This window comes from Chionomys nivalis, chromosome 13 (assembly GCF_950005125.1).
Source record: "Chionomys nivalis chromosome 13, mChiNiv1.1, whole genome shotgun sequence".
Taxonomy (NCBI): Eukaryota; Metazoa; Chordata; class Mammalia; order Rodentia; family Cricetidae; genus Chionomys; species Chionomys nivalis.
In genome coordinates, this window is record NC_080098.1 from 41844072 (window position 1) to 41867095 (window position 23024).

General features: G+C 42.1%; 2 protein-coding genes across 2 annotated transcripts; one reads left to right on the forward strand and one right to left on the reverse strand.

Annotated features, from left to right (window-relative positions):
- LOC130885908 (olfactory receptor 2B2-like) lies at positions 1-942 on the reverse strand. The gene has a single exon (XM_057787754.1). It carries the CDS (start codon positions 940-942, stop codon positions 1-3), a length of 942 nt encoding a protein of 313 aa, XP_057643737.1.
- A 17703-nt stretch (positions 943-18645) lies between these two features.
- Positions 18646-19587, forward strand: LOC130885907 (olfactory receptor 2B2-like). Its single transcript, XM_057787753.1, has one exon. The coding sequence runs from the start codon at positions 18646-18648 to the stop codon at positions 19585-19587; it is 942 nt and encodes a 313-aa protein (XP_057643736.1).
- The last annotated feature ends 3437 nt before the right edge of the window (positions 19588-23024 follow it).

A 23024-nucleotide genomic window follows, 5' to 3' on the forward strand; every position in this document is an offset into this window, starting at 1 on the left:
TTATTTTGTGACCAAGAAGACCCGTGTCATCAACCTCTTAAAAGCTCCCTTTACCTCTTTGTTCCTAAGTGTATAGATGAGGGGATTCAGCATGGGTGTGATGATCCCATAAAAGAGGGACACCATTTTCCCTCTGTCCTTGGAGGCAGGGGACGGTGGCTGCAGATACATGTAGATGGCAGTACCGTAGAACAGCACCACCACAATTAGGTGGGAGCCACATGTCCCAAATGCCTTTCGCCGACCTTCAGCTGACCTGATCCTCAACACTGCTTGGACAATAAAAGTATATGATATTAGGATGAGAGTCACAGGTATTATAAGGAACACAATACTAACAAAAAATAGTTCAGCTTCAATAGTTGTGGTATCCGCACAGGACAACTTGAGCAGGGCAGGGATCTCATAGAGGAAGTGATCCACTTTCTTGTGACCACACCGTGGCATCTCAAGGGTCCACGTGGACTGCAATAATGAGTTGCTGAAGCCACTGATCCAACACGCAGCCGCCAACTGCAGGCAGCGCCTTTGATGCATGATGATTGCATAATAGAGAGGCCGACAGATGGCTACAAACCTGTCGAAGGACATGACGCCCAGAAGAAAGCATTCAGTGCAACCCAAGGCCAGGAAAATGAAAAGCTGGACCACACAGCCTCCATAGCTGATCACCTTCCGGGAGCTGCAGATGTTGACGAGCATCTGGGGGACTGTGCTCGTGGTGTAGCACAGGTCCAGCAGGGACAGGTTCGTGAGGAAAAAGTACATGGGGGTGTGGAGTTTGGAATCCAGGCGGGACACCAGAATTATCGTCATATTCCCAAAGATGGTCAGGATATAGGACACCAGAAACACTATAAAGAGTGGCAGCTCCAGCCATGGCCGATCTGAGAACCCTAAGAGGATGAACTCCTCTGAGATGCTCTCATTCGCCAGAGTCATGGTAAAGGGTGCAGTCTCCGGGTCCCTGGAACACAAAGGGTTAGTAAGCCGGTGAACATGTTTATTGACCGCATCAATTAGATATGAAGTGACGATGCCAGAGCGTTTCCTGCATTTCCAAACTGATCCTGTTAGTGTGGAAACCGTGTTGATAAAAGGTTAAGCGTCTGTCAAACCTTCCACAGGTGTCCATGGATTCCTAACAGTTTTTAACACAGTGATTTCGAGTTTGCAGCACTGAGTCCATTTCTATAGACACAGAGCTTCTCCTCTGTGTTTGCTTGTCCTGTGGACGGTTGTTCTGGGGTCTTTCTACCTGGGCATGTGCTGTTGGGGGGACTGAGAACTTGCTCCTGTTATTTGAATTCACTTATTTTTCCCCAGAGTCAGTGAGAGTGTCTGGTTGCAGGCATTTGTTAGAATTATGTAACCCTCATTTCCCCACTATTCCTAGCATTCTCTAAATAAGTGCAGACATTAATTATGGCATCTACCCCGTAAGTTTTCAGACACAGCGTCAGGACACTCATCCTCCAATGCTGTGTCACAGAGTCCACACGGTGCTCTTAGCGGCTGTGACATGAGGCTGGCGGGCCTGGCTCATCTGCCCTTCTGGAACTAGTTTCACTGCGTCTTGTGCTCTGATCTTAGGTCCTCATCTGTAAGGTGAGGACACAGATGCATTTTCTGACCTGTTGAGAGTCACAGGTGCACCCCACTCAGTCTAATCTGGGAGGAAACAGGAGTGAGCTCAAAGCATCCACACTGACAGAGGGACGGAAGTGCTCAAAAGAATCACTTGGAGCTTCTACAGTGTTCCGTTCCAAATGGGCCAGCGTTACAACATCACAGTCAGCTTCAAATCCAGGGGCCAAGGAAATGTATCCTAAGCATTGATGTTATCTTTTGTGTAAATTGTTGGCAGTACCTGGTTCACAGGAGCACAGGTGCTGGGCCACAGGTGTCAGAGAGTTGGGATACTTTGGGTAGAGCTGAGTGAGAATCCTAACTATCTTGGAAGTAGTGATATAGCAACTCCAACCACTAAAGAATATGTATCCCAAAGAAATCTCCATGAAAAACTAAGTTTTCAAATTTATTTTACCAATATGAGGATTTTTTTTTACAATTTTGTCCATGGTTATTAAAATATTAGTCATGGGTATTGATTTTTCCTCACTTACTGTAAAACATTTAGTTCCCATCATCTGCTAGGTGTTCATGAAACTAAAATATGAAATAATCTTTCAATGTATTTTTCTCTGTGTGTGTTTGTGTGCATGCTGGTGGTGCTAATTTTTGCACATGCATGCTACAGCACAAATATGAAGCTCAGGGGGCCCCTTGGTTGAGACAGAATCTCTCTCCTGTTGTTCACGCTACATATGACAAGCTAGCGGACCCTCCAGATTGATCGATTCTCCCCTCTGTCTCTTTTTTTGCTAGAAGCACTGGGGTTCTGAACAGAACCCTGTGCACCCTGTGCTCAGCCTAATGTGGTTCCTGTGGTTTTGAACTCAGGTCCTCAAACCTCTGTGGTAAGACATTTATCTGCTGAGCCATTTTCTCAGTACCTCAAGATAATTTTTCGCGTTGTGGTCTCTTGTATCCCAGGCTCTCCTCAATCTTGTTCACATTTCCTTCCTTATGATATCTCATTATTTTAGGCTTTTCCAAATTGCCTCATATTCTTTGAGAGTGTCTTTCATATATATATTTTTTCTAAATATAGATAAACATTTGGAGCCTTTCCCCCAACACAGTTAATAATGGAAAAGTTTACATAAAATTTACCCTTTAGAAAAGCTGAGCCTTGAAGGCAGAAGCCTGGGTTTATAGTCTCCTCTAGCTTAACTTGCTTCCTGGGAGCCCATGTCTGCTTCAGCAGACAACAGAAGGGAAAACTGACCTGCTCTGGAGGCCATGGTCCCCACCGAGATCACAAATGTCTCCTAATGCTCAAATTCCAATGTGAGTCTATTTAGTAATTTCTTATATATTCTACTTACCTCTAATTTAAGCGTGAGAGACAGAAAAATTTATTTTGCCTTTCAAAATGTCTGGCATTATAACAGAAGTAATTTAAGTGGCACAAACACAATGGCGCTTCTGTCTGCTGCATAGTCATCTACTTGTTCAGCTGAGGCGAACTGAAGTTCTAGTTCTGCTTGCTGGGCATCCCGAGGTCTCCAGTCAGAGTGCAGTGGATGGAGAGCAGGATGCATGGGTGATGCCCAGAGAGTGTGGTACCGGAGTCATATCCAGTACACTTCAGTGAGCTAATCATTATTTTTAAAGAGATATTTTCTGATTGATTTTACAAAAATGGGAAGCATACATTTATAACCAAATACTGGCTTTGGCCTCTGCTAAAATCTCAACACTGATGCTTCCTTTATAGGATTCACCAGGGGCTCAGCAAACTCCTGGTCCAATGGGAGACAGGAGAGCTGTGAAGGGTTGGCTTTCTTTCATGGCTGTGCGGTTCATAAGGAGCCGTTCTCCAGGGACCAAATCCTTAACTTTGTAACATGACAGCAGCGATGGCAGGTTTGGGGGGTGTGGTGGGGTGAGGGGGTGTGGTGATGGGAGGCAACAAAAGAAAAAACAGCAACAACAACAAAAAACAACTTTACTACTAAAAGCTGAATTTTGTGCTGACAGAGATTTATTTACACTTCAAATTTATTACTCAGTGAGTTCTCTAACATCATTCGATTGCTTTGTTCTTTTGCCTTTCACTTTTTTTTAGTCTTTTTGTTTGTTTTGTTTTGAGACAGTGTCTGGATATAACCCAGGCTGTTCTAAAGCTCAAGATTCTTCCAACTCAGTGTTTCAAGTGTTGAGATTTTGCAGGGGTGTGTCACCACATGGATTTGCAGGGGTGTGTCACCACATGGATTTGCAGGGGTGTATCACCACATGGATTTGCAGGGGTGTGTCACCACATGGATTTGCAGGGGTGTGTCACCACGTGGACATGGATTGACAGAAGTGTGTCACCACATGGACATGGATTTATAGGGGTGTGTCACCACATGGACATGGATTTGCAGGGGTGTGTCACCACATGGATTTGCAGGGGTGTGTAACCACATGGATTTGCAGGGGTGTGTAACCACATCTCGCCATCATTTAGTCAATTCCATCAGAAAGGAGAAAATTCATTTCAATTTCTCATCTAAAACCATGTTCCCACACCTTTTTATCCAACCTTTCCAAGTTGCTTTTTAACCGTTTCTATGATATATTTCATACAGAAAATTTGAAAACATATGTTTATAAATAGTATACTCAGAATATCTTTCCTTTCATGGTTTCATTCTCTCTAGATTTAGTTACTTTTTCACAGGATCATATATTGCCGGTTAAATTGTTTTGTTTAAAATTTGTCTGCAGTATATTATTTAGTTCTACCAGAATCAATTTATTTTGAAGGCAGATTTAGAAGACATGCTTATAAATGTTAAAGACAAAAAAAATCAACTTTTAACTAATTTGGAAAAATTACAATAAACTACCAAATTTTTTTTTCTTTTTTTTTTATTCTTTTTTAATTAAAATTTCCAACTGCTCCCCGTTTCCCATTTCCCTCCCCCTCCTCCCACATATTGCCCACTCCCCCCGCTCCCCTCCCCCTATCCCCACTCCTCTTCTCCTCCCCCCAGTCCATTCCCCCTCCCTCTCAATACTGAAGAGCAGTCCAAATTCCCTGCCCTACAGGAAGACCAAGGTCCTCCCACTTCTATCTAGGGCCAGGAAGGTGAGCATCCAAACGGGCTAAGCTCCCACAAAGCCAGTTCATGTATTAGGATCGAAACCTAGTGCCATTGTCCTTGGCTTCTCATCAGCCTTCATTGTCCGCCATGTTCAGAGAGTCCAGGTTCAATGACAAACTGATATAGAGTAGCCAGGTTTGACAAGAGGATGCCTATATGATCAATACAAGAGAACAGATCCAATCATCAAAGGAGTCTATATCATAGAAATAATAAAACTCTGCTCTCTCATCGGATTTAAAAGAACTGAGTGTTGTAGGCTTTCTGAAGAGACATAAAAAATAATACATTTTATTTGTTTTTCTCATTTATTTGTTTTTGAGAATTTCACACAATGGATTTTGATCATATTTGCCCTCTCCCCAAATCTTCCACACCCATCTCCCCTTCTCAATCCACTCAACTGTATTCTCTCACCTTATTTAAACCCATCAAGTCCAGTTTGCGTTGCCCATATGCTACTCCTGGATGTGTGGCCTCACTGGAGGGTGGGCAACTCCCAAGGGGCTGCACCCTTACAGAACACTGACTCTCCTCTTCCAGAGGCTATCAATTGGCAGCAGATTTTAGCTAGAGATGGGACTTAGTTCCTGCCTCCTTCCCCTGGTGGGAATTTTGTCTGGCCTCACTCCATTTCTGCATGCTGTCTGAATTGCCATGAATTCAATGTAGAACTGTTTAGCTGGATACAGAAAACACCATTTCTTTTGGTTCTTAAGCTATTTCAACCTCTCTTCTGCAATGACCCCAGAGCCTTGAGCAGATGAAGTGTGATACAAAAGTCCCATTTAGGGCTGAGCATTCTGCCATCTCCTCTTATTGCACCTTGACCAGCGGCGAGCCTCTATGTTCGTCTCCATCTACTTTAGAAAAAGCAGTTCCTCTAATGAGGCTGGAGAAATGCAGCACTGTATGGGGACAATGATAAGTCATTAGCAGTTTATTTCATGTTATGCACAATTAGCAGAGTATAGAAGTTTCTCCCCTAGTCATATTGCTTAGTAGACTAAAGACTCATGTGATCAGAAAAAGATAGAGATAAACTGTAAAGACAGATTCAGAGAAAAAAAATCTCTAAATGGTTACAGAGTGCTTAAAAATATACATAGGCTTGGGAGAGAAAAGAAAAAAAACAAAGAAATATTTTCAGGTGTGGTGGCACATGACTTTAATCCTAGCACTTGGGAGGCAGAGGTAGGTGGATCTCTGTGAGTTTCTGGACAGCCTGGTCTACAGAGTGAGATCCAGGATAGCCAAAGAAAACAGAGAACTTCTGTCTCAAAAAAAAAAATTAAAAATAAAAGAAATAGAGTTTTTAAAAAAAGCCATGTAAAGATGGAAAATAGAGAGTCTGGATACTAAATTTTATTGTGTTGTCTTTAAATTGTTTGATTGCTGAGGAAGGAACAATGGCTGCTAAAAGACATTTGATTATAAATGCTGCTAGATTAATCCAAACTATATATTTTGAAAATGCCTTGACTTCAAATTTTAAGTCAAAGGGAAGAGGTTTTACTTTTGTTTCTCCAGGAAATGAGAGGCTGTGGATTCATTCTGAGTTAAGAAAAATCAGGTTTGACTGAGGAAGATCCCCTGAAAATTCTCTGCTAGGCGCAATGGCCCAGATGATCCAATGTTTCAGAGCATCTCTATTGCAGATTCCTCTGAGTTCTACATCCATAACAGCCTCAAGTCTGCTAGTTGAGATAATTCAGCCTCAAAGAATACTCCAATCCGGATTTAACCATAATCCTAGATTTTCTTTGAGTCCACATAAAATTATCAGCATCCCCAATCAGTAGAAAGTAGCACTATGCCCACATTCCCAAAAACTGGATTATGAATATTTGCCTTTGTTTAGAGTGTTGGTTACACGTTGTTATGGATAATGGTCAAGGAAAAAGCTAAACAAAGGAGATTAAATTCAGAGTTCTGTTTTAAAAAGAAAAAGGGGGAAGTGTTGTGGGATAATGTTCTTGTACCCTGTAAATATTTGTCACTTGTATTGGTTTAATAAAACGCTGATTGGCCAGTAGCCAGACAGGAAGTATAGGCAAGACAACCAGATTAGGAGAATTCTGGGAAGAGGAAAGGCTCAGTATGCAGTCACCATGCAGATGCAGAGAAAGCAAGATGACAATACCTCACTGAGTAAGGTACCAAGCCACATGGCTAAACATAGATAAGAATTATGGGTTAATTTAAATTGTAAGACCTTGTCAATAACAAGCCTGAGTGAATAGGCTGATCAGTTTATAATTAATATAAGCCTCTGTGTGTTTTGTTGGGACTGAATGGTTGTGAGACTAGGCAGGATAGAACCCTCTGCCTATAGGCCCCACACACCTGCACACACACACACACACACACACAATTACACACACACACACACACAGAGAGAGAGAGAGAGAGAACACATATTATGAAGAGAATAAGGATGATCTGTAAAACTAATGTTTGAATGACTCATTTATAGTTCAAATTTCTCAAAGGTGTAAAGTATCTGGCATATATTTTTTTATATTCAAAATATAATATGGGAATATGGCAACATGTACACTTTTTAATTCAAACAGAAGTATATGGAAGTAAAAACCTATAAAAAAAACTATAAAAAGTGGTGGTTTGAAGTTTACAGAATAAGATGGTGGGGTAGGGTGGTCAGGTTGAAAAAGAACTGATCCTTCCTTAAGTGTTTTATTTAGTTCCTCTTTATAGTGTAATGTTTTGCATATTCAAATTTTAATAGATAAAGTAGAGCAGAATGGAAGGAGTCCAAAAGAATTACAAATAAAAGTAAATGATCTACTTGAACTAAAAGTGTGCCCTGTTCCCAAGTTATAAAGGACAAAAAAGCTGGGTGGGGGTGTAACTTAATCTTTAGGAAAACTGTATTCTAATTGTTGCTTTCAGGGCCAAAACAAAAAGAAAATTATTAAAATTTTCTAATCTTGGTTCTAACAGTATTATTCTCAGAAGGAGAGATTAACAGTTCTGAAACTATCTTTGTAATAAGACTGAGCACAGAATAAATATATAGTGGATAACAAAACCAGCTTCCCATTGTTCAAGAAAGAAACAATAAAAAGGAAAGAGGTTGGAAGGAATACTGTGGTGTTTAGATATGAATTAAAGGCATCAGAATAATGTGTGTATACATGCATGCATGCACACACAGAGAGATTGAAATAATACAATATGTGTATATTCATTTTTCATGGCTATAACAAAATACTTGAAACTATGTTATATTTGAAGGAATGACATATTTGGCCCACAGTTGGAAAAGGTAGAGTCCCAATATGGTACCAGTATCGGTGAGATGATTCTATTATGTGGAATAATTTGAGGAGTATTGATATTAGTTCTTCTTTGAAAGTCTTGTAGAATTCTGAGCTGAAACCATCTGGTCCTGAGCATTTTTGGCTCACAGTTGGAAAAGGTAGAGTCCCAATATGGTACCAGTTTTTGATGACTGTTTCTATTTCTTCAGCAGTTATAGGTCTGTTTAATTTGCTGATTGGGTCTTGATTTAATTTTGGTAAGTAATATTTATCCAGAAAGTTGTCCATTTCCTTTAAGTTTTCCAGTTTTGTGGAGCACAGTTTTCAAAATATGACCTGATGATTCTCTGGATTTCCTCCATGTCTGTTGTTATGTCCTCCTTTTCCTTTCTGATTTTGTTAATTCGGATATTCTCTCTCTGCCTTTTGGTTAGGTTGGATAAAGGTTTGTCTATTTTGTTGATTTTCTCGAAGAACCAACTCTTTGTCTCATTGATATTTTTTTTGTATTGTTTTCTTTGTTTCTACCAAAAGACAAAGAGAAGACAATTTCAGTGACAACTAAAACAAGGTCTAATCTGCAATTTCTAACAGCATTTTGTCAATGCTAATTCCCTGAATACAGAAAGTTTCCGAATTGTCTTCACAAACTTCTTAGAAATTTAAAACCAGTTTTAAACAAAATGCATTGAAAATAATTCACTTAAAGTGCATTTAATTTAAATGTAAAAATATATGCACACACACAAATATATGTGTATAATTTATACTTCTTAAGAAAATTGAGACTATAAGCCATAGTTTAAGGTGCACTTTTTACCTGTTTTCTTCAGCTGGCCATTCTTTGACAAGGCATATATATTAGACTATATAGAGAGAATTGCTATAGTAATTTTTCTAAAACCCTTCTTTCAGCACTTACACAGCTTCTATATAGCATCCAAGCCACTTCAGGGAGATAAAGCATCTTGCCTTTGCATGGATGGGTTCATAGCTTTCTCTTGGCTTAAAACCACACAAGTATTAATCTATATCTAAGTAAAAGCAGTACACCCAGATAGAGTTTTTTTTTCCCCGTCCATTTTAAAATTAGCTCAGTCTGTCCACTCCACACAGATTTTTAACAAGCTTCTACTTGGTCACAACATAAATCAGAAGATCTCAAGACCAGAAATGCACTTCGTCTACAAAACCCAGGACACCCTGGCAAGCAGCCAGGTCCAGTGCTGAGCTGGAAAGCAGAAAAGTTCTTTTAACAAGAAACAAACTATTCTTCACTGAGATCATTTAAACTAGAAGAAAAATAACATTTTCACTCAAAATCCCCCCCCACCCCGAAACTCAGTAGGAAAACTTAAGTGCAGATAGAGGGTTTAACTCATTGCTAAAGTGAGTTGATTCAAGGAATTCTGCTCTTTTTTGAACCCAAGAGCAAGTACAAAAACAGAAAAGGTCAGTAGAAAGTATTAAATCTGAGTCAAGTACCTGGCCAGGCCCCTGTCTCTATTGCAGGTCCCCAGGATGCTCCAATGCAAACACAGCCTTAGGCTCCATAATGACGTTTCAGTTAGGGACCTACTACATATATGGCTATAACCCCATAGCATCACAACAGAGATGGACACTTCCTGTTTTCTACTGACATTGTGATTGCTACAACTGCTAGAACAAGCCATTGCATCTGTGTTTGCTGTGGGACTGATGTAAAGAGACCTGTGCTGCCCAGTGACAAACAAGCAGTTATGTGCCACACACTATCCTGCACACTGTATGTATGCAGCACTTGATGAGTGGCCATGCTACTAGCTTACAGTATTGGGTTTCAGATTGCACTCTCTCTACTTACAAATGTTTCCTCTAAAGCATTATACTGTTTTCGGTTGGAACCAACCTTATGTGTTTTGTAATTACTGCACTTACTTTTTGATTAATTTGTTCAACTTACGTTCAAGAGGTGAAACCAATTGATGATGTATTTCTCAGAACGTATCTCACTCGTGCCTCGACACCTTTGAATGTGGCTGGCAGAGCAAGGATGGCAAGAAGGGCCGAGCCCTTGACTACAACACTCTCCAGGGACCCTCCATGGTACTGGTAGATTAAAGATAAATAAGGATTATGTATGCCACAGAATTTGAGAGCTTATGTGTCTCTGAGGCAAATGGGCCCCTCCATGTCTTCTTGTCTTCTTTTGGTATTACCAAGTCATTGAAATGGCTTTTAAGAGCAGCCTTATCAGGACGGAAAGAAACAGATGCCTGCAATCCCAGCATTCAAGAAGGCAGGAGAATTGAGAATTTGAAGCCAACCTGTGTTAAATATTAGTGATACCCTGTCTTGACCCAAACCAAAACAACAGCATCCTTAACAATAATAATATAAGAGTCAAAGGGATAGAGCCATTCCAAAGTCAGCAGCTGAACTGATCCAGTAAAGGTGTCAACTTCATGGTCATTTGTGGCTATAATGGCTATGCGGTAAACATTTCAACCCATGGATTCATCTGTCTTACACACTCTAAGCAGACAATGTCACTAGAACCCAGCACATCTTTGAAGTCCTTCATGGAAGTATTTTCTCAGGAAGGAGATCCTGAATACTTGGTCAACCATTAAGAGTGAAAGTTTCAGAAATAAAATAATACAGGTTGTATTCATTTATTTTGGTTCTACAGAGCCTCATGGTATCCAAAAATAAAATTTGTGACCATTTTCCCTAAGTCTGGAAGTTATCCCTTTGCTAAGTGGATCAGAATCTGAGCCCCCTGTGCAGCAAGGACCCGAACAGCCAAAATCAGGCATCCATAAGTCGTATCTTGCTTTCTGCTGCTGTGATTAACACCATGACCTAAAGCAAGTTGGGGAGGAAATGGCTTTATTTCATTATAGTCCATCATGGAGGGGGCATCAGGGCATTAGCTGAAGAAGAGGCCATGGAGGAACGTTGTTTACTGGCTTGTTCTCCAGGACTGCCTACCCAGGTGGGCACCCACCAAAATCAATCATTAATTCAGAAAAAAATACCCCTACAGACTTGCTTGAAGGTCAGTCTTATCGAGGCATTTTTTCAATCGAGGAGCCTTGTTCCCAGATGACTCTGACTTGTGTCAAGGTGACAAAATCTAACTTGGAACACCCAATTGATTAGAAAAGACTGGCATGTCTCTAGTTACTTTGAGCTTTGGCATGTAGTCTCCCTTGCCTTTCTGCTAAAGAGCTGTGAGTTCATCAGGGGCTATTCACTGTATTCGCCATGAGGACTGGATTTTACTCCCCATAACTGTGAGACTTGAAAATGCAACTGTTTTTCAGGGTTTTTCTTTTCTTTTCTTTTCTTTTCTTTTCTTTTCTTATAATTTTATTTTTCAAGATTTTGACGGTCCTGGAACTTACTCTGTAGACCAGGCTGACCTCGAACTCACAGAGATCTGCCTGCCTCTGTCACCTGGGTGCTGGGACTAAAAGTGACATGCCCATCATGCCCAGCTGAGATTTTTCTTTTCTTCTTTCTTTAGTGTAGTTTTTAAATTTCCATCTCTCCTACATTTAAAGTCTTACTCAGAAACTTCCATGGGGTCCTTAATTTTGGTCACTTAAGCTTTATAATAATAGCAATTTTCTCCCCATCCCCTGCCCCTTATTCCTCATTAACTGTCCTTTTGCCAGATGGCCATGATATGATTATATTTTGGCTGGCAGCCAAAACCGGCACATTTCTCCAAGGAAAAAAAACAACTTCAGGTCCACTCATAGGTCTTCACTCTGTGGAATAGTAACCTTTTGTGTTTAGTACTTTAATAGCTCTGTGTTACTTACACAAATATTTTTGTTATTTATTATGACTTCTTCAGTTCTTGAAGGGTTAGCATACTTCCCAAGATGTTCTGTAGCCTAGAAGCAGAATTCACCACCTACGTTTGTACTAAATTTGCAAGAGAGGACATAGATTTCACTACCACAGGTGACTTCACAGGTAGTGGTCACAGGTCACAGTTTCACCATGAAACTGAGCTTAATTTCATAGACTAGCATTTGCCCAGGGTCTTTCTAAGACTCTGGGGTGGATCCTAATGATGTATTCATATAAACATATTTCAGCCATAATTCATGACTCCCACTCTTTTTCATTTTCATATTGATTGGTAATGAAGTAACTATGAGAATTTTTATCATCTAGCTAAAAGAAGACGTGATTTATAGCATATTTGTATATACAGATAAGTGCTTATTAACCTTTCTGGAATAGGAACAGTGTACTAGTTATGTATGTGCCACTGTGATTAAAATGACAAAAACAACTTGAGGACGAAGGGGTTGTTGTTGTTGTTTTTGTTTGTGGCTTGGCGAAGATTCAGTCATCGAGCCTGGGAGGGCATGGCAGCCAATATCAGTCCATGTCAGTTAGATCAGAGGAGTATTTGGACAGCAGTGGGCCAAAAAGATCAGGGGGAGAGGAAGGAGGGAGGGAGGATGAGGAGGAAAAAGAGGAGGAGAGGGAGGAGGAGGAGGAAGAAGAAACAAAGGGAATTGTAGACACAACACACCACTGTGTTGTAATATAGCAAACATGTAATACAGCAAAGGCAGTGCTGATGAAAAATGATATCCACCAGTCCCCACATAAACAGTGAAAGATCACCGATAAACAACCAATTGCAGTGACCCAAGAAAATGTGGTACTCAAGCAAACCAAACCCAAAAGTAGAAGGAAAACTTAATAAAGATGAAATGCACTCCCTCAACCAAGAAATGAGCAGGCAATTGTTTGTGTAGTCATAAAATGGGCTCCAGGTGTAACAAGAGAAAACACTACTGGCATACCTGTGGTGATGTGGATAAATTTCAAAACATTATGCATAGTTGAAGAATCTAACAAAAGTTCACAAACTGCGTACATGAAAGTTTTGGTGTAGAGAGAAGTGTGTGGTGCTCACACCAGGTACCCGACACGCGTGAAGCTGTCAGGACTTGATGGGATGGCTTGTCTCAAAGCAAGGGTGATTACGCAGAGGGTTCAATAAGCAAGGAACTGCGTCGTGGAGCTTGGTTTTTTCTACTTGGAGAAGTAACGGATAAGTGAGAAAAGGGAGAAGACCTGAACAATTCTACAAATTAGATTGGAATAAAGGTATCACTGAGAACTGATGTGCTTAATGCGCACAGATGAACGAGCTAGGAAGGGTGGAGAATGTCTGTGTGTGGATATTACACACTAATGTGTTCATGCACTCTTAGGCCATGCTTTTTCCCATCCCCTCCTGCAGGAATCCAGAGTGTTGCGGAGAAATGGCAGTTCCAGACACATCTTGTACGTAATTTAAGGAAGTTTTTCTAGAACCAAGAGGACAGGACAAAAGGATGTAGTGGAAGCTTGGAGAGACTTATATGGGCACAATTTGGGGAAACCTAAGGCCAAAATAACGTCTGAATGAAAGTTCAACTGCTAGGTTGGAGAGGGAATGCCTGAGTCCATACTGCTTTAAACTGTGAACACGAATGTGGGCACTTGGTAGAGTGTCAACTAATCCACACAGAAGCCTGGAAAGGGGCTCTTTAAAGCCGTGGTGTCAGGGATGAAGATGAGCATCGATGAGATGCAGGAAGCAGAGGGGGGTTTAGTCAGACAAAAGAGACCAACAGATATCAAAGGATATCTAAAGGATTCTTCTTGATTAAATCAAAGGGTAACAACATGACCTTGCATGCTATCTTAGGAAATTTATATGTAAAGTATAAGTATATATATTTTGTTCTCATCAAACTAAGTAGTGAGCAGATGTGGTGGCACACCCCTGTAATCCCAGCACTTAGAAGGCTGACGCCATCCTGGGCTACACAGCCAGACGCTGTCTCAAAAATAAATATCAAGCAAACAAACAAAAGCAATGAAATGGTTTGGGGAAACTCTCTGGATAGCTTACGAAAAGAAAACAAATCCCTACTGAACACAATTTTAGTTTCCATTTGATAAAACCCCTCAGTTTCATGCCATTTCGTTGGTGCTTGAAAAAGTAGGGCATCCCATCCCTAGAGGGAAGTTCTTTCCTGAGCTAATCAGTGATGAGCCACCATTTCCAAGATCCCCTGCCTGTGTCCCATTGGGTCAAGTGCGGACTTTGTCACTATAAACAGAAGACTTTGGCAATGTAGAGCTGAGATTTCTTCCACAAGGCCAGAAAACAACAATAGCCTTCACAGAGGAAATATTTTTACCCAGGTTTGCAAGACTGGCAGGGGAAAATAATCTCTACCAGTAGAGTCCCTAAACTGTTAGAGACATGGAACCAATGGCACACCTTCCAGTCCTGGGTGATACTTCCGACTCACTTTCCAGACAACTGTGTTTGGGGACCTCAGAACTTCTCCATAGCAAGTGAAACTAAAGAAATTTATTCCATTTGCCAAAATGAGTATACAGCTTAGCAGTGCGGGAAGGGGCCACCGTATCTGTGCCTGTTAAATTAATTCTACTTGTATTCAAGGCCACTTGGACATCAAAGCAAGCCCATCTGCTTCCAATGCTTAAGTTGGTGGTAAGTAAACACATTTATACAAACTACTAAAACACGCATTAGAATTTGAGAGTTAGAAGACATCAGGTCAGCTTTCCCTTCTGTTGGCTGCTGAAGCAGATTTGGGCTCTCAGGAAAGCAAGCTAAGCTAGAGGAGACTATAAACCCAGGCTTCTGATCTTCAGGGCTCAGCTTTGTTAAAGGGTAAATTTTAAGTAAAACCTTCCCTTAATAGCGGGACAGAGGGACCCCTTTTATTTTTGCTTATAATTCAGAAAAGCAGGAGAGTGTGGCCAGAGGGTATATATCTCATCAGGGTATATGGTAATGTGAGAAAGCACAAGGAAAGAGTTTCTCATGGCGAGGAAAATAACAGCTCAATCCCACTGCAGAAAATAAAACTGATGTTCAAAAAGCTTAATTCACTTGCTCAGCTGTGCAGTTAGCAGACCTGGAACCGACTCTTCTTACTTTCTTATTCCAATATTCATTATTTCTCGAGACAGGGCTTCTCCGTAGCTTTTTGGTTCCTGTCCTGGAACTGGCTCTTGTAGACCAGGCTGGCCTCGAACTCACAGAGATCCACCTGCCTCTGCCTCCCGAGTGCTGCGATTAAAGGCGTGTGCCACTGCCGCCCAGCTTATTCCAATATTCTTGACTCATAAAATCTAAAAAGTTGTTGTCAAGATTTCGCTCATCTTTTTGAGTATTCGAGCTCAGATACGGGGCTAGAAAACTCAAGAGGGAGATGTGAAATACAAGGTCAACCTGTAACAGGCTAAAAAATAAATATATAAATAAATACATTAATGATATTATTCATTAAGGAAACATCCTAAACTTTGGATTAAAATAGTCTTAGATGACTGCAGATAAAACTTGTAAAGACCCCTCGGCAGCTTACTAGAACTCTCAATAACCTCTGTTAGCTTTCACCTCACTGCTGTGCTCTCATGCGACCCAAATGTTTTTGTTTACGTATTTATGTATTTATTTATTTATATATTTATTCACTGTTTGCTTTTTGCTGGCTAAGTGAATGTGTGTTCTTCCAAAGAAGAATGATGTCACCCTAAGGTGCTGCAATGCAGGTTTGTTTTAAAGGAGAGAAAACCTATTCGGTGGCCTCAAAGCACCAGCAGTACCTGCAAGCAAGTGGAGTAGGCATTAAGAGGCAAGGATAATAGCATACATAACCTATGTCATTTTATTAATGCAGCTAAGGGCACCCTAGCCTTTGGTTTTATGTTCTTTTTTTTTTAATTAGGAAATACTTTTCCCTAAGGCAAAGGCTGTAAGTCTGAGTTCAAATTACTTAAAATACAGGATCATACCAATACTATCTAGAGCTATGCTTTTAGAAGGGTCTCACTTGAAAGACGGATACATTCAGCAAGCTGAATAAAGCACAGCGTGAGAACTGGAGCATTAAATTCTTCCATTCCCTCCCTGCCTTTCCTGGCTGTTCCTCTGTGGTACTCTGCCCAACAGTTCCTGCTAGGATGATAAGTGCTTTTGCTCCTCCCTGTGCTGTGACGATGGAGCATGAGAGGATGCCACATATCACAGCTGCAGTAATATTCATAAAGCAGTTATAAATTATGACTCTCAGGGTGAGGGGTCCTTTGATTGGAAATGAGTCAACCAACTTTCTTTCCTTTATCAATAATGAGGCTTCCTGGAGAGACAGTCTTTTGCTGAGTTCTCAGAAGAAACATCAGCATCGAGGCTAAGTCAGTGGGGTCATTAGTCATGTTGGAGGAGAACGTATGATTTGTCCTCACTGGTGAGATGCCTCTTTAGCAAAAATAGAGATCATTTTACCACTCAGTTAGGGAGACTTCACAACTTACCCAGTGAGGGTCCAGTTTGGAAACAAAAGTAACTCTACCAGTTACTATACTAGGACAGCAAGTCCTTGGCGAACTGGGGTGATACACTCTTATAATACAAAGATATGTAAACTGTATATTATGCTAAAGACCTGTACCCAGCATGTCGGAAGGAAAGGCAGGAGGATACTGCCAACATCAGCTATGTATCAAGACTGAGGCTAGCCTCAACTCCATAAGGCCCTTCCTAAGAAGAGGCAAAAATAACAAAAATAAAACTGTAAAGTATGTGAAATATATATTTCTAATATTGTTTATCCTCTTCTTTCTACCTTGTTCCCACAATTCTTGGCAATGTATGTTTTTGACTAAGAGGATAAAAATGTGTTTCTTCAATCCATGTTTTAAATGCCCTCATAAAGTCATACTGAATTTTAAGAAAGCACTGAGTTAAAGAAATTAGATTTCTTATGAAGATTTGAGTCTGATGGCTGTTGAAGTCTTATCTAAAGTTACACCAGTCTGAAAATAGAAACGCAAATAGACTGGGGAGTAAAGCAATTAAAAATATTATAAGAGAAACATGCTTATTTTAAAACTCAAGAGACAATTGTCAGAGTAGGGCCAAGACGCCTTTGCTCTCCTCTCTCTGCCTCTGTTTCCCAGGGAGGAGCCTCTTCTGCATTCCTCAGGGCACCTGTCAATCTGCAGGCTTGGATTTAGATGCTGCATGCTGTATGTTCTTTAAATGGGAGGCATTGTGCTCCACAGCTGTCCAGTCACATTTTTTCACTTAAAAATCCATCGAAGACAGGGAATCCAGCTCAGATTTGCTGAATGCTTGCCTACTGCGCTTGAAGCCCAGGGTTCAGTTCCAGCACCGCTAAACGGGGAGTGATAGTGTTCACCTGCTAACTGCACGCTAGAGGTGGGAGCAGGAGGGAGCTCCAGGTGAGCCTTGGTTACCAGGAAGTTCCATACAAGCTTGGGCACCTGATATCATATGTAAAAGAAAAACTTGACACTTAAAGTCCCTCTCTATGACTGTATATTTCTGATTTCTGAGATGGAAGCAAGGGGATGTGCCCTGAGGGAGTGAACGTTCTGCAATGAATAGAAAAAATCAGCCCCATTTGCTAACAAGCATTTTGATGAACAGGACCAAAGCTGAAAAGCATAATTTCTAATGATGATTAAATCATAAAATAATTTAGATCATCACTGAGAGCTGTGTGGGCTGCACACATTCACAACACACTTGTCTCCTAAGTACTGTCGCAATGTAGAGCTATGAACACTTTCTCAAAGTATCCCAGCTCTCTGATGCCTGTGGCCCAGCACCTGTGCTCCTGTGGACCAGGCACTGCCAACTGTTTACACAAGAGATAACATCCACACTTAGAATCTGTTTCTTTGCCCCTGGGGTTGAAGCTGACTGTGAGGATTGTAACATAACGAATTGCACGCTGACCCATTTGGAACGGAACACTGTAGAAGCTCCAAGTGACTCTTTTGAGCACTTCCGTCCCTCTGTCAGTGTGGATGCTTTGAGCTCACTCCTGTTTCCTCCCAGAGTTAGGCTGAGTGGGGCGCACCTGTGACTCTCAACAGGCCAGAAAATGCATCTGTGTCCTCACCTTACAGATGAGGACCTAAGATCAGAGCACAAGACGCAGTGAAACTAGTTCCAGAAGGGCAGATGAGCCAGGCCCGCCAGCCTCATGTCACAGCCGCTAAGAGCACCGTGTGGACTCTGTGACACAGCATTGGAGGATGAGTGTCCTGACGCTGTGTCTGAAAACTTACGGGGTAGATGCCATAATTAATGTCTGCACTTATTTAGAGAATGCTAGGAATAGTGGGGAAATGAGGGTTACATAATTGTAACAAATGCCTACACTCTCACTGATTCTGGGAAGACATTTAAGTGAATTCAAATAAGAGGAGCAAGTTCTCAGTCCCCCCAACAGCACATGCCCAGGTAGAAAGACCCCAGAACAACCGTCCACAGGACAAGCAAACACAGAGGAGAAGCTCTGTGACTGTAGAAATGGACTCAGTGCTGCAAACTCGAAATCGCTGTGTTAAAAACTGTTAGGAATCCATGGACACCTGTGGGAGGTTTGACAGACGCTTAACCTTTTATCAACACGGTTTCCACACTAACAGGATCAGTTTGGAAATGCATGAGACGCTCTGGCATCGTCACTTCATATCTAATTGACGCGGTCAATAAACATGTTCACCGGCTTACTAACCCTTTGTGTTCCAGGGACCCAGAGACTGCACCTTTTACCATGACTCTGGCGAATGAGAGCATCTCAGGGGAGTTCATCCTCTTAGGGTTCTCAGATCGGCCATGGCTGGAGCTGCCACTCTTTGTGGTGTTTCTGGTGTCCTATATCCTGACCATCTTTGGGAATATGACGATAATTCTGGTGTCCCGCCTGGATTCCAAACTCCACACTCCCATGTACTTTTTCCTCACGAACCTGTCCCTGCTGGACCTGTGCTACACCACGAGCACAGTCCCCCAGATGCTCGTCAACATCTGCAGCTCTCGGAAGGTGATCAGCTATGGAGGCTGTGTGATCCAGCTTTTTATTTTCCTGGCCTTGGGTTCCACTGAATGTCTTCTCCTGGGCGTCATGTCCTTCGACAGGTTTGTAGCCATCTGTCGGCCTCTCCATTACTCCGTCATCATGCACCAGAGGCGCTGCCTGCAGTTGGCGGCTGCGTGTTGGATCAGTGGCTTCAGCAACTCAGTATTGCAGTCCACATGGACCCTTGAGATGCCACGGTGTGGTCACAAGAAAGTGGATCACTTCTTCTGTGAAGTTCCTGCCCTGCTCAAGCTGTCATGCGTGGATACGACGGCAAACGAAGCAGAGCTCTTCTTCATCAGTGTGCTGTTTCTTTTAATACCTGTGACTCTCATCCTCATATCGTATGCCTTTATTGTCCAAGCAGTGTTGAGGATCAGGTCAGCTGAAGGTCGGCGGAAGGCATTTGGGACGTGTGGCTCCCACCTAATTGTGGTGGTTCTGTTCTACGGTACTGCCATCTACATGTATCTGCAGCCACCGTCCCCTGCCTCCAAGGACAGAGGGAAAATGGTGTCTCTCTTTTATGGGATCATCACACCCATGCTGAACCCCCTCATCTACACACTTAGGAACAAAGAGGTAAAGGGAGCTTTTAAGAGGTTGGCGACAAGGGTCTTCTTGATTAAAAAATAAGGAATGCCCAAATAAGATCCTTATTAGTGTAAGTTTTTACAACCTCATAAATTATATTGTTTTCTTCTTTATTGAACTATTATGATGATCCTCATCAATAAAATCTTGCCGAGAAAAAACTACATCAGCGTTCTGCTGCCTAAATATATTCATTTCACAATCCTTTTATAATACCCCCAAACAGCTAACCCTACACGCTGCATATTTTCAAGCTTCATAATTTGTGTGTGCTTGGTAAGGCTCCTAGATTTCTCAGGTAAAAATCTGAGAATCCTTTCTACAGAAACAAGACATTTACTGTACATGCGGATACACTGTCAGATATATAAGCACACCCCACACTCTTTATAGATGTGTAGAAGCTTGAATGGAAGTATGTGATGCTGGCCATAGACCCATCTTTTTGAGGCTGTTTAAAAATTCAGCTTTATTTCCACACCAACACAATTTAACTTCCACAGTGAATCCCCCACCCAAAGGTTATTAAACTATTTCATTATTTTATTTTTACAGTTTCTACTTCTATTAAAGTGACATCCTGTTTCATCTACTAAAAAAGAAATAATAATAAAGAAATATTTTAACCTTTAATCAAACTCTTGTTTGGAATTTTAAATGCTTTTTCATAAATGTATATATATATATGTATATATATTCTCATTAACTTCTAAAGGCGATATAGTTTAAATGATAAAGAAGTCTTCCTGTGATGCCCACTCCTTTTCCCTGTACTTTTCTTATGTAAGAAGAAAGTTTGTTTTCTGTTAGTTGCCTTGTATCAACATAGATTGTAATTTATAGTTCTTCAATATTGCTTTCAGAATTCAACAGTGCTGAACAAAATTTTTATACACTAAAAGTCATAACATGCTTATTATATATCACACTGTAATTGATCTCTTTGATTCTTTTTTCACCAAAGTAATCTTAAAACAGAAAAGGCAGTAACAACAACACCCGCACGTGGAACACTTACACTGAGTCACAACAACCTCAGGATTTCTAACCCAGTGGGTCTGAGGCGAGGCTAAGAAGTTCTCTCTCTACAAACTCCCAGGACATGTTGATGTTCTCTGGCAGGGACCAGACGTTAAGAACTGCTCTACTTGCCCCAAACCTGCCTTGTCTGCAAGGTCCTTAGCTGTGGAACAGTTTCCTGCCATTTCACTAAGGATACCAACCCAGAGCAGTGAGTCCCTGACCAGAGGGCAGGCCTCAAGGTCCCCGCCAGGGAAAGCGGGCCCTTGCTGCTGGGGCTGCAGTCTCTGCTGTGATCTGCTGGACCTGCTCTGCCTGCGCCCTACTTCCCTTAGTCCCTGGCTCATTGGGGCATCCAGGAGTTCCTGTGTAGGTGCCGAGAAGTTTCATCGGGACGGGTGAGTGTGTGCTATCCTGGGGCGGACTGTCCAGGTAGAGAGCACAAACACCCCTCCCCCAGCTCCTGCTGCAGGGCTTGCTCTCCTACACACCCGCCCCCACCCCCACCCCCAAACCTGCCTTGTCTGCAAGGCCCTTAGCTGTGGAACAGTTTCCTGCCATTTCACTAAGGCTACCAACCCAGAGCAGTGAGTCCCTGACCAGAGGGCAGGCCTCAAGGTCCCCGCCAGGGAAAGCGGGCCCTTGCTGCTGGGGCTGCAGTCTCTGCTGTGATCTGCTGGACCTGCTCTGCCTGCGCCCTACTTCCCTTAGTCCCTGGCTCATTGGGGCATCCAGGAGTTCCTGTGTAGGTGCCGAGAAGTTTCATCGGGACGGGTGAGTGTGTGCTATCCTGGGGCGGACTGTCCAGGTAGAGAGCACAAACACCCCTCCCCCAGCTCCTGCTGCAGGGCTTGCTCTCCTACACACCCGCCCCCACCCCCACCCCCAAACCTGCCTTGTCTGCAAGGTCCTTAGCTGTGGAACAGTTTCCTGCCATTTCACTAAGGCTACCAACCCAGAGCAGTGAGTCCCTGACCAGAGGGCAGGCCTCAAGGTCCCCGCCAGGGAAAGCGGGCCCCTGCTGCTGGGGCTGCAGTCTCTGCTGTGATCTGCTGGACCTGCTCTGCCTGCGCCCTACTTCCATTAGTCCCTGGCTCATTGGGGCATCCAGGAGTTCCTGTGTAGGTGCCAAGAAGTTTCAACGGGACGGGTGAGTGTGTACTATCCTGGGGCGGACGGTCCCGGTAGAGAGCACAAACGCCCCTACACTAAGGCTACCCAACCAGAGCAGCGGGCAGGCCTCAGCAACCCCCGAAAGGGAGCGCAGGCACCTCCAGCTTGTACTGCAGTGTCGCCTGTGTTCTACTGGACCCCGCCCGACCCCTTGCATTCGGCCTTCTTTACGCGGGTCATTGGAATACCACGCACCCATGTTTTGGTGTTGAGGAGTTCACCTGGAAGGGAACGGTTCCTGCCCCTACACTGAGGAGATACACCTAGAGAGTTAGTCACAGCAAAGACTGGTCCAAGACATCAGGCCTCTCCTGGCTCCATTTGAAGGAAAAGATGGGCAGGCGCCAATGCAAGAATTCCCCCAACAACTTGAAAGGCAACGTGACATCACCAGGATCCAGGAATCCCGAAATGAGAAGTCTACACCCTAATCCAGAAGAATTAGAAGAATTCGACTCAAAAGTGAATTTTATGAAAATAATAGAGGACCTTAAACAGGAGGTGAAAAACTGCCACAACCAATTAGAGATTACAAACAAAAAGGTAGAGGAAATGAATAAATATCTCAAAGATACCCAAGAAAACCAAGAGAAACAAGAAAAAGTAATCAAACAGGTAAGGGAAACGGTTCAAGACTTGAAGAACGAAGTGGAAGTAATAAAGAAAACACAAACCGAGGGAAGGATGGAGATGGAAAATTTGAATAAACGAACAGGAACTACAGAGACAAGTACCACCAACAGATTACAAGAGATAGAATAAAGAATCTCAGACACTGAAGATACCATAGAGAAAATAAACACTCTCATCAAAGAAAACAGCATAACCAACAAATTCTCATCACAAAACATTCAGGAAATCTGGGACACAATAAAAAGACCAAACCTAAGAATAATAGGGATAGAAGAAGGAGAAGAAGTACAGCTCAATGGTCCAGAAAATATATTTAATAAAATTATAGAAGAAAACTTTCCCAACCTTAAGAAAGATATTCCTTTGAAGGTCCAAGAAGCATACAGAACACCAAATCGACTGGATCAAAAAAACACATCTCCTCGTTATATAATAATCAAAACACAAAACATACAGAATAAAGAAAGAATATTAAGAGCTGCAAAGGAAAAAGGTCAAGTTACCTATAAAGGTAAACCTATCAGACTTACACCTGATTTCTCTATGGAAACCATGAAAGCCAGAAGGTCCTGGATAGATATACTGCAGAAACTACGAGACCATGGATGCAAGCCCAGACTACTATACCCAGCCAAGCTTTCGTTCACTATAAA

Bases quoted from the DNA above. Each gene is read 5' to 3' on its own strand.
- LOC130885907 (XM_057787753.1), top strand. From the start codon at position 18,646: ATGACTCTGGCGAATGAGAGCATCTCAGGGGAGTTCATCCTCTTAGGG.
- LOC130885908 (XM_057787754.1), bottom strand. From the start codon at position 942: ATGACTCTGGCGAATGAGAGCATCTCAGAGGAGTTCATCCTCTTAGGG.